This window comes from Neoarthrinium moseri (assembly GCF_022829205.1).
Source record: "Neoarthrinium moseri strain CBS 164.80 chromosome Unknown scaffold80_Wmoseri_CBS_16480, whole genome shotgun sequence".
In the NCBI taxonomy this organism is placed as follows: Eukaryota; Fungi; Ascomycota; class Sordariomycetes; order Amphisphaeriales; family Apiosporaceae; genus Neoarthrinium; species Neoarthrinium moseri.
This window is the reverse complement of record NW_026055194.1, coordinates 140,398-152,487: the sequence shown is the minus strand read 5'-3', so window position 1 is coordinate 152,487 and position 12,090 is coordinate 140,398. Positions and strand designations below refer to the sequence as shown.

Below are 12,090 nucleotides of genomic sequence, written 5' to 3'. Positions count from 1 at the left end.
ACGCCAGCTTGCCAGTCCTGTCAATGAATCCTAGGCTTTCACAGTAGGCTCTCTACAATCCAACGTATGTTGCGCACATGGCTCCATTCCGCATGCTTCGTGTCAGCAGCAGCGCCCTGTGTGCATGCCCGCAGCCCAGCCTACCGTTCTGATTTACAAAACTGTTTTGGCCGATATTCTACGCGACACCGATCTTCAATGCAGCGCGCGTCTGGCTACGGAGTTGTTAGTTGTGTAAGATTCCCCAACCTGACGCAACTTGCGATTTAGTTGAGAGATTCTCTGGTAAGCATGATAATGAGGGTATTTCTCCGGAATGCATAGCCGTGGCTGTATTGGCCTTGAGCGAGCGACTTGGTGTCCTGAAGTGAAGGACGGAAGATCCTCGCGTCACCCCCTGACCCCAGGCTGCTGGTCAGGGTAGGCCGTCGCGGCTCGCCTGTCGATGGAAAGCCGCGGCCGTTGAGGCTCTTCGGGACGCAGGGACGGCACAGCTACAGGGCATGGTAGGCAGGGAGGTGCTGGCCAAGCCTCGCCGTCTGCCGAATATGGTAAACTAGCTTGGTCTGGTAGGTCGATCGGGGTTTGCAGAACCCCAGCTCGGTGTGAAACCCTAGGCCCCTCTTCTCACCCCATGCTGAGACAAGAGACCCTGGCCCACTTGTCGCATCTTTCAACGACGTCTCATGCAAGACGCGCGACAGTCTTCGTATGCTTCGCCAGAAGCCCAGCTGAGTGGCTCTGGTCCTCGACGGAGGAACCCACCGAAACTCACATGAGGTTCACAAGACCACATCATACGGGCTGCAGCGAGTTACACCACCCGCCGGAACAACAGTCGCGCCTGGCCATGCTTGCCGTCCTCCTGAGTTTTGAAGCCATGAGGAACCTTGATTCGTCCAATCCGGGCGTCTTCCGCAGGTTTTGATGGCCAAACAGTTTCTTTCGGTGGTAGTTTCTCGACCAATGGGTGGCTCCAATGAGTCTCTCACAGGTAGCTGTTGGTGTCCCCGTTCTGCATTCCCCCTCAAGTGTCGAGATCTGGAAAGGTGGACTTGCCCCAGGCCATTGAGAGACCCCTGGTCCTAAGCCCACGGAGTAAGTTCCACAGACCTTGGCCTGTATGTGCCGAGGCGCACGGTCTTGAAGTCCAGGCCATGGGTGCCCCTTGCTGCAGCTCACGGAGACCAAGATTATGCTCATAGATCTCCCAACTGGAGTGCGGCAGAGATCTTTACCAGTTCTGACACCCTTCCCTACACTCTTTTCTCCCACTCTCTCACATCCTTACCTTTCCTTTCGTTCATTTCTCCAAGGCAGGGCCTTTTGTTGTCTTTACCTTCTCTTCGCTTTGAGTTCTGGGGCTGGACTCACTTCTGCCACATCTGCCCTGCTTGTCAGTGGGCTATATTTATTTAATACGATACGCGGGCGTCCGTTTTCCACGATTTCGAACTCGATCTCACTTCGGTCATGCGTGAGGCGCGCTAGGAGGCAACCTTGCTGAAAGCGTCCCGGCGCATGTTGCCAAAGAATGTTGGAGGAGCAAGTGATGGCGCCATCGAAGGATAGGAGATCAGTCCCGGGCCATGGCCAAGGAGAATCGTCGGACGCCGTCATATCGAGGTCGTCCCATCAGCGAGATGTATCAAGCTCTGTGAGCGATAGATTAGGTACCAACCGTCGGAGTGACGATGGAGGAGATGGAGATGAAAAGGGCAGCGACAGCGATGATGGCGACGGCGGCAGCAGAGGAAACAGCAATGGAGGGGACAGGAATAAGGGGAGCCAGCACAGCAAGGATGATGGCGAGCATCACGACGATGACCGGGGTAACGGCGGTGGACGAAACAACAACAACGGCAATGGGAACAACAACGACAATAACAGAGACAATGGTGGCAGCAGCAAGAGCGAAAGCTCGGCGACCAGTATCGTGGTATCAACCATGATTCCTACGCTACCTTCGGTAACCGTACCACCCACGTCGGCCACCACTACATCAGCTCTCTCAACCTCGTCAGTGCCACTCATTTCAGTTGTCGAGTCGACAAGTGTGGTCACGACAACTCAGATGGCCACGATGACCACGATCATACCGATAATGACAACTTTTGATCTCACAGACCAGCCTAGGAAAGGCTTGGATCCAAACTTCACACCACCTTTTCCTATAATTGAGCCACCCACATCCCTGCAAACCATCGCGCCAACGGCAACCGACACAACTGCAACCGCAGGCGCAACGGCCATCGCACAGACCGAGGGCGATGACAGCGACAGCGACAACGATAATGACAACGATGGTCGCCACAGTGGCGGGAGGAAGGACAGAGGTGACAACCGGCCTCAGCCCGGTCTTGATCCAACGGCGGAGCATGCGCTCATCGCCGTGGGGTCAATTGGTATGAGCCACGCGTAGGGTCGTCTTCCCAGAACAGTGACTAACATTCTCTGTAGGTGGTTTTGTGCTCTTCTGTTTCATCACCTGGATTATCTATCGCACAGTCAAGAAATCCAGGCAAGGTCAGAACTTCAACGGACGCAAAGCCGGCTTCTTGACCAAGCTCCCCTGGCGCAAGAATCAGGGAGATGCCGCGTGGGATAACAGAAGCGTATTCATGGCGAGTGATCTTCCACCGTTGTACCAGCAGGGCAGCCAGAACTCGATGTCAAACGCGGGCTTCTACGGGGGAGACAAGGTCTACCTTCAGCAACAGCCACAACCGGGACCCCTCAGCCGGTCAAATACGGGCGGCTCGCAAAGAAGCCTGCTGCCGCCAGGAGTGACACCGGGATCCGTGATCATGATTCCGGCAGAACAATACATGGCCATGAGCCAGACACAGTCGCCCATTAGCAGTGACCCGAATAGCACTTTCAGGTCACGCATGCCGGACCAATTCTTCAACCAATCCGAGCTGGCCCGTCAGCCGTCCGATGCGTATGATCCAACCCGCAGGCAGGTACATCGGGCCAGCGAGCTGTCGTCGCTGTCATCTGGCTTTGGCGACGGAGACATTATTGTGCCCGAGACATTTGTCAACCCCCCTCAGCCAGCGGCGACGCAGCTACGGCAGTCAAACAACTACACCGCGCGGTTCTCATGGATGGGCCGGAGGGATGCTGGAGATCGCGAGACGGTATACACAGCGACGAGCGAGGATCGGCCGGCCAGATACCGTTCTGTCGGCAGCTGGGTCAACCAGCAAAGTGGGAGGTTGAAGAGAGCGGATGAGAGGCAACAGAGTGAGATGAACGCACCGCCAGTACCAGACCTGCCATCAGATACCAGTGGTCAACAGAGGTGACCATGATGGAGCCTGGGAAAGAGAGAGAGGTACAAGAGAATGCATCTTCGTTTCTGCATAATCTGCCGCGGGCGCTTTGCATTGGTCGAAACATGCATATCAAAAGGGGACATTTGGGGGACCGACTGTAATACCATATCATACCACGTTCATACTTGTTCGTTCATACCTGTATATAAACTCCGAGCTTTCTGTCACATCTAGCTAGGCATGGGAAGTTCTTCACGCAGCGCGTCTCAGAGCGGGTCAACACCCCCCGCGGCTGGACATGCTGCACAGAACTGCAACTCGAATAGGCAATAAGGGAAAGCTGCTTTTCAAGCATGGCGAGGCGCAGTATTTGGAAATCTAGGTTGGTAATATCAAGAAGGATTTCACCATACTTATCCCTATGGCTCTCCTGGACCCATGTGATCACATACTTTATGGCGACTATCTAAGCTACGACATCGCGGGATAGGGCGAAAATGTAAGAGAGAGCCAGTCGGCTCTCAGAGAGGTGCAAACTTGGCAGTGTTTTCGTTGCAGAGCACTTCCCTATCGCGACGGTATCCCTTGAGAGCTAACCCAGGCCGGTGGCTTCACACACCAAGGTATTGTGCCCAATCTAGTCCGCAGTTTCAGTCCGACCCTCCGTGGCTGAACATTGACTGCGGTCAGGCGCTCTGCTTTCTAGGGCGATTACGCACGTGGTGTCTGGTGGCCACGATTGTACCGATCGGTTTGCTTGCGTCACAAGCAACCAAGATTATGGTGATACCTCAGGGGTGAAGTGGTTGCAGGTAGAATATGTTGGGTTTGAGAGGGCCAGTAGCTTCGAGATTGTCTAGTCCACGAATAAGCGCGAGGCCTGGAGATCAAGAAGACTTGAAACGAAACATCTCTGATCATTGCCCAGCTGGGCGCAACAGCTATAGTTGGCATTGTAGTGTCCGCGCGTTTCTCGGGGCAGCGAAACTACCTAGTGGTGCCGAAGTCCACCCATTCACCTATTCACACACGACCGTCTTGCTTGACCGAGCTCCCCATAAACACCAGGGTGCAATCCGGGAACCTGCAACTCCCTGCGGCGACGGTCGCATTCGCATCCTGGCTCTGGCGATGCACAGCCCAAAGACGGAACGGGAGCGCTAGTCTCAGTACCAATTAGGCGGCGTCCCAGCGCCCGTCTCGCCTTTGGTCGCCCGTGGCGCAGCCAATGACGCAGTGAACGGCAGGGCCTATATCCGCCGGCAAGGAGGCCGTTCGCAGCGTCCAGTACCGTCCCGCCATCCAACCAGCAGCCCACTTGCAGGCCTGGAGAAGCGAAGGCCCCGCGACAGAGAGAGACAACAAGCATGGCGTTCAAGGCTGCCATATTCTTGTCCCTAGCACCCACGACAACGACGAGCTCCTGACGATCCGTCGATCACTCATTCGGTACTCTCGCTTTTACTGTGGATTCACGAATCCTTGGTGCCTTGAAAAGCCCGCACGGGTATCCCTCGCTCGGTGCATTCCACACGTGGGCCTTTCGACTCAGCCTCGCATTCAGCTGACCAGGCCTCGTCATCCGGCCCGTCGGTCAGAGAGCGACATAATTGAAACGAAACTCTTCTTTTCCCGCTGCGATAGCCTCGTTCTGTGCTTTCAAATATTTTCGCTCACTTCAGTAAAGGGCATATACCTGTTGTAGCTCGATTTTCATAAAGACCCGTCTTCCGTGACGTAACCGAACGACGACGACGCTGCTTGAATCCAGCCTGGTGTTGGCTCGTGTCTCTGGGGATAGCCTCCCTCCCATCTAACCCAAGATGCTCGACGAAAACCTACCCATCTTCTTCACCAGACCATCGTCTGATAACTCCCTCTCGACCCCGGTCTACTTTACCCAGAATGGCTCCGAACCGCTGCCCGAGTATGCCTACCGAAGACCAAATCCGGCGGCGCCCGAGTCCAAGAACAAGTTCGCAGTCGCGCTGGCAGATGCCACAAATCAGGATGTCATATACGGGGAGGTCCTGATCGAGCCGGACTGGCAGCAACCCACGCTCTCCGCCGCAGAGATAAGGGCACAAAACGGGGTGCCGCCGCCCCTGGTTCCCATGATTCCCGACAGCTTCACCATCCAGCTGTACAACCCCGACCAGCAGATCGTGGTAAAGGGAGAAAAGAGCACATGGACTGGCAAGGAGTCATGGGAGTTTGAAATACCACAGCAAAGCTTCAAGCCGCCCTCGACCTCCAAACTGGACCAAGAACAACAGACGGAGCCGCTCGGCAGCATCTTGACCCCCAAGGTCATGTTCAGGTGGAAGAGGGACAGCAAGTTCTCCAAGGATATGACATGTTACATGACAGGGACGGCATTAGGGAAGCAGAAGAACAAGGATCCCGATATCACAGTCGCCATGTTCAGGCAGGGGAGGAATCCGGGCCTGACCATCTACGAGCCGAATCTGAACAGGGTCGAGGTGGAGGATCGCAAGGGCTTCGAGGTCGCGCTGCTGCTGGGCGCTGAAGCCATCCGCGAGATCTACTTGTTCCCCAACCGTGAGTCGTTCAACCTCGCCGGTGCTCCGCCCAACAAGCGCAAGAACTCTCGCCCCCTACCCGGTGGAACCCCGCCGAAGACGTCCTCCCCTGTCAACAACCCCTATGCCATGAGCGGAGGCCTGGGCAACGCTCCCCCAGCTCAGGCAGCGTCAGCAATCCCCGCGAAGTCAAGTTCAACACCAGCGGGCCGGAACCAGGCGGACGTTGATGCCGAGACGAAGAGGCTACAGGCGCTGGTCCAGAAGGAAGAGCGCGAGCGTGAGAGGCGGGACAAGGAGGAGCAGAAGCGCATTAAGAGGATGCTCGACGAAGAGGAAAAGGAGCGCCAGCGCCAGCAGGCCGAGGTCGCCAAGGAGACGGAGCGTCTCAAGAGGGAGTACGGCATGGCCGGCCAGGACTACGAAGCCAGCCGACCGAACCTGCCACCGCGGCCATCCGGCCAGGCCAACGGGCGCCATCCTCAAGCCTCGCTCCAGCCACCCGGCGCTCTGAACCCCCCTCCCAGACCCGTGAGCGCTGGGCCTTCACATTCCTTTAGCAACTGGTTCCACGGGCCTGGCGTTGGACCTGCAGGGCCGCCGCCCCAGCCTCATGTAACATTCCAGCAGCCTCAATCAAGTTCGGGCAGGAGGAGGGGGGAGAGCGACGGAGGAAACAAGATACAGAAGAAGCGTAGTGTGTTCTTCTGAGTCGAATGAATCTTTCCCGAGATCTCTGAAATCAATATTGGGTGTTATTTCATGATACGGTACGGGATAAGGGGATACGCAATGCATTGTTAGGCGCGGTGGAGTTCATAGGGGGTTACGTCTAAGTATCTTCGTGCTTCGGGTTATTCTTCGGTCGCATAGCATAGATATGAACTCATGATTTGAATGATACATCAATATTCCGCATAATGCCTGGATGTAGATGGTGATAGGTTGTGCAGTGTCTCAGTCGTGTTCGCCGCTGGGGCGACGTTGATAACGGAGTACACCGAGTGTCGTAGGCTGTTGACCAGGTTGAGCCGGCACTCTGGGAGGTGCCGAGTTCCAAGCCCGTGAAAAGAATGGGCCGGGTTATAGATGACGTTATGAGAAAAACTCATACGCCTATTTGGATATGTAAGACCTCAGAGTAAGGCGTAGACAGCCAATATGGAGACTGCGAGGATATGACCAACAACCGGAAGTCAGGAGAGCAATGTGCATGAGCGACAGCGGGCACATCTGTGTGCCATTAGCTCGACCCGAGATGAATATTTTCCTTGCAACCTGCATGGTAGTCTACATCAATGTCATAAGAGTTAGGTTACGCGCGGCGTGACATTAGACTCGGCTGCCATATTTGGCTGGTTCTCTTGCATGCTTAGAACAGATGAATGATCCCCGTTGGAAAGAAGCGCATTCCGTTCTCACTGAGTACTGGCCATTCAACACACCGGCTCCAGCACTTGACTTTATGAGTCCTTCATGAGATAATACTCCTCATATCACATTCGGCATCAGGACGATGAGGCCTCATCACTCGTCTCGAAACCCGTACTGCTGCACCTTCCACGGCTGTCTACGGATCACTACTCGTCTTCACCCACACATCTCTCGGAACACCAGGTACGCACTCTAAACATAAATTTGACACCAGCCTCATCCTGGACAGCAGTCTGACTTCTACCTTTCTCACTCATCTTCCGAAGGTCGAGGCTTACCATACATTCTCCGCCATATACATTTCTCTCACAACTAAACATACCTCTGGTGCGTCGATTGCCCCAATTCACCACCCTCTTCTCCGGATTCGTTACACGTTCCTTCTCAAGGTACCTTCCCTGAACCTCGAACGGTATTTCGGTGCAATCGTTGTTGCGAATCACCCAGCCCCATCTCAAAGTATTTGACGCATCCTCCTTGAGATTCGTTCAACTAGCGACCACCAATATCCAGGTCCTTGCCTCTCCCAAGTGCATTGACATACCGCATTGGTCCTTGACCTACATTTGCATACTCTCATCATCAGGTGTACACCTGCTACATTCCTCCCCTTCCACCAAAGCCCAATATACCCTGTGGCTTTGATTTCCTCAACTCGTTCCGTATCTCAGACATACTGCGCAGGTCATCTGGTCAACCAGTATTTCCGATTCTCTCATTCCACATTTTAGTGACTTGCGTAAGTACCCAACGCAATTCATTGGTTCTTGCCCTCTTATGAGTCCTCCATCATTCGATATTGATAATTCGTCGCACCTCGTCTCAATTCCTCACCCCTTCCCACCTACATCTACAACACTCGTCGTTAGACGAATGCAATGATATACGTACATTGCACACATACCTACACACCTACACAGTTCCACTCAATTCCTTCGTCGGGCCTCAACTCCATCCCAGTGGTAATACGAGAGCCTTGATATTCTCCAAGGTACATCTACTCCGGAGGCATTCATCACTCGTGGAACGATTGGTTTCTTACCCGAATCCACGGCCCTTCCAATTTGCAAGGAAAGCACAACAGGAAGGTATCTCAGAAACCCGTTTTTTCTCTTCTCAAATAGTACCACGCTACGCAGGTCTCACGCTTTTGTTATCTGAGTGTGCATGCCTAGGTAACGAACCTTCTGTTTTCTTTTCTCGAAGGTAGAGTGACAGGCCACCTTCTTCTTTCTTCAATTCCGTCATTCAGATTTCGAAACACACTGTCGATGAAGGTAACTGTTCTCGTCCGGTCTTCGTCATATTGATTCCCCAGTCTACACACCACCAACCAAACCACTTACTTGCGACGATATTTCTGTTATCGTTGCAACACACCACCACCACCTTTCAACATATTAAGGCAGGTAGCCATCCGCCAATTGAACCGACATAATGGCCCCGAAAAGTTTAGACGGAAAGCCCAAGGCCATCTTCAAGAATATCGTGGTTGCCTTGGCTGGCAAAATGAGCGGAGATTTCACAGATGAAAAGCTCACCGAGTGGATGAAGCTCCGAGGTGGAAGTTTCTCGGCTGAGTTTGATAACTCGGTTACACACCTGGTCGCATCAAAAGAACAGTTCAAGAAGAAGGTGCCTCGAGGTAAGTTTTCCTTTCTGACATATCATGACTGATAAACATATATGACAAGGCAAACATCCAGCGTGATTACTGACACATCCACGCATAGTCAAGGAGGCTTTGAACCGAAAGAAGGTCGAGATTGTTGACCCCAACTGGCTCGAAATGTCTATGGTTGACAACAAGAGGCGTGACCTCAAGCATTACTCATTCAGGGCCAAACACAACCGACTCAAGGCCAAGCAGGCCAAGGCCAATAAGGCGGCCAGGGGTATCGAGCAGGACGCACGCAACTACGTCAATACTCGTAAGTATCTCTACAAAGTCTGCTTTATCCCGCCCTGACTTATACGGGACAACCCGCGGACACCTGCTTCGTTGATTTCATTCTCCACTTTTCCCGTAAATCTTGTTATCCCATAATACCCTCGGACTATGCCCCAATGCGAGATATGTTATGCCGCTCTTGTCCTACACTCAGCGGTCCCTTTCCTTATTCCACGGTGCTGCACACAGACCTGTAGCTATACTTGAGGCTTGGTCTTGCGCGTTACCCTTTTACCTCACACCACAACGCTTCTTCAACGTGACAAGCACTTCTCCGCTCGGATCAAGTCTGCTAACATGCCGGCCAGACCTCTACCACGTCTACAGCGACGAGACTGTCTTTCGCTACCAGATCGAGTTGGTGAAAAATGACGGCGCACGTATGTACCTTGAAGTAAGTCATATTTGCTCTCTACACTTACACTTGCACCCCATCCCCCTTCCTCCCCCCATTACTCCACTGGCCACCCAGGTCAGCTGACCTTTCGCACAGCTGTGGGAGTCCAACAACAAGCCACATTTATACTTCTTCGCCCTCCGCTACATCCGTTGCAAGGGCGCGCCGATGATATACCAAAGAGAGAGCGAGACACCCGGCCCTTTCGACCGCGAGTCTGATATGTTTCGTAAAGCCTTTTGCGATAAGGTAGGCATACTCTGGAATGATCGCATGGATGAGGCCGACGGAACCGGCTTGGTCAAACCGGTTAAGGGCAAGATGTACTCCTATCAGATCCCCGTAAGTCTGAACCTGGCTCTGCTCCGACATTACCGCTTGGTGTGAAGTACTAACATGTCGGTCATAGACACTTGGTAAGCCCGTTGGTCATGTCCGGGGTAAGGTTTGGGAGCGACCTGAGGAGAACCAGGACCAGCCCAACATCAGTGGAAGCACGTCCAGCTTCGGTGACGGCGAGTCGTCCAGCAGTAGCGCTGCTTCCACGGGCAATAGCGGAAAGTCGTCTAGCACCAACGTCGCCGCAGCCGGCGAGTCATCTGGCAACCCCTATGCCTCGATTTTTGGCAATGGGGAAGCGTCTAGCAGCGGAAAGGGCACGAAGGTGAGTAAAGCCAAGCTCACTATTCGCAACAGCACCGCTGATGCTGGTGTCGCTACCAAGGACAAGGGCAGGAATGTCATTCGCAACGGAGAGGGCTTCAACAGCCACGCCGCACACAAGGACGGCCGAGGCACGTCCGCATCATCTGCGATCGCTATCGATGACGACGACGAACAAACCGGTTTTGGCTCGTTCACGGGTTTCGATGCCCTCCAAGACTATAACAAGGGCAAGATCAATGAAGCTGGCCAGCCAATTACTGGACAGGACACTACCATGACGGATGCGGCTCCTTCGGGCGCGCCAGCTGAGCTGAAGTCACCTGCCCTGCCGATGACGCCACTTCCCATCACACCCGAGAAGCTCATCGTTCCGTGTGAGCCTAATGCACCGCGCAAGGCCGGTCCGCCTGTCGCCCCGGGCGAGAGCTCCAACGCCACTAAGGCCCCTTCTGAGAGCCAGCCGAAGATTCTCAACGGGACCGCCCCTGCTCCTTGGATGAACGACGCGCAGATTGAGGCTTTGGGAGTCCTGAATGCACGAAGGGAGAGGGAGAAAGCTCTCAAGGCGGCAAATGCGAGGGCGAGGGCTCTCAACAAGAAGAAGCTACCGACCGTCGCCAGTATCCACGCACAGGCGAAGGTCGACACGGAAAAGAAATCTGAGGCTGCAAAGGAGAGCAAGGGCCAGGAGTCCGGATCTGCCCCCACCGCGATCAATCCCCAGCCTGAGAAGACGGCTATCACAGCCTACAGCGCAAAACACCAAAAGAACATCACCAGGCCGGCCCCTGCCGCGGATCCCCAGCAGACGCCCAACGCCGCTGCCGGCAACGCCGCTACTAATGAGCAGGAGCTTCTTGCCAACGAACAGAAACTCCTCTCCGTCAAGCGCAAGCAGCCCGAGCCCTCTGTCCGCCGCGATCTGGATGACCTCCAGAGTGCCGCTGGCGCTGGTGCCGGCGCCATTGCCCCTGCCGGCGCCACCGCTGCGGACGATGACACGACGACTGCTCCATGCCCTGCCAAGCGAGCCAAGACGGCGGGATCCGCCAAGAAGGCGAAACCGAAACAGAAGAAAAAGAACCAGGACGGCGCCTCGGCGTACGATATTGGCGGGGGCGATGACGCCGACGTCGAGGACCTCAGCGACGGCGACTTCGACCCCGACGAGGACGAGGACAGCCCGCCGCCCGAGGAGCCCGCGGCCGACAAGGTTGCGGGCCTGCAGGACCTGATGGCGCTGGACGCGCGCGAGGCCGATGCGCAGGGCGCGCAGGATTCGGCCACGGGCGAGGCGGCGGCGGACGCCGAGACGGACGACACCGATAGCAGCGACGACTCGGGATACGAGTCCAGGGCTGTTCCGTCTGGCGGATGCGGCATTCAGCCTGCCGGAGCTGGTGGACAGCCCGGCGAGGACAAGACTGTGGTGGAGCCCCAGTGAGGCAGATGCTTTCAGACACGGATTTTGACCTCCTGGGTTGGGGGATATGGGCTGGGGGCCACGACGTGAGTTCTGGGTTTAGAATGGACGGTGTGGGTTTGTCAGGGGCCGTAACATGACTGGCTTGAGACAAGGCATGTCGTATCTGATGCACCGACGGCGGTGCCTTCATAGTTCGCGATGGGTTTGGCGATGCATTACCTCGTAAATGGCGAGGACGCTGTTACATGGGCCGACGTGGTGTTAGTCCGAACGTTCCCCTGGCCCATAAAACACATAGACAATGGATTGACTACTCGTAGAAAAGTAACAGCACGTATCACTGTGACGTGACACCTCGTGGAAAAGGGGCAATAGCGCGCTCCCCACAAGGG

At 54.9% G+C, this 12,090-nt stretch overlaps 3 protein-coding genes across 3 annotated transcripts; all 3 read left to right on the top strand.

Moving 5' to 3' along the window:
* Window positions 1-1,534: 1,534 nt before the first annotated feature.
* On the top strand, window positions 1,535-3,311 carry JN550_012176 (uncharacterized protein; the record flags this gene model as incomplete). The annotated part of the gene is made up of 2 exons (XM_049310624.1): window positions 1,535-2,405; window positions 2,461-3,311. The coding sequence occupies 2 exons, from the start codon at window positions 1,535-1,537 to the stop codon at window positions 3,309-3,311; spliced, it is 1,722 nt and encodes a 573-aa protein (XP_049165897.1).
* A 1,793-nt stretch (window positions 3,312-5,104) lies between these two features.
* On the top strand, window positions 5,105-6,535 carry JN550_012175 (uncharacterized protein; the record flags this gene model as incomplete). Its single annotated transcript, XM_049310622.1, has 1 exon — window positions 5,105-6,535. One exon carries the CDS (start codon window positions 5,105-5,107, stop codon window positions 6,533-6,535), a length of 1,431 nt encoding a protein of 476 aa, XP_049165896.1.
* Window positions 6,536-8,695: 2,160 nt separating this feature from the next.
* JN550_012174 (uncharacterized protein) lies at window positions 8,696-11,716 on the top strand (the record flags this gene model as incomplete). Its single annotated transcript, XM_049310621.1, has 5 exons — window positions 8,696-8,903; window positions 8,992-9,189; window positions 9,518-9,603; window positions 9,703-9,948; window positions 10,016-11,716. 5 exons carry the CDS (start codon window positions 8,696-8,698, stop codon window positions 11,714-11,716), a joined length of 2,439 nt encoding a protein of 812 aa, XP_049165895.1.
* Window positions 11,717-12,090: the final 374 nt, after the last annotated feature.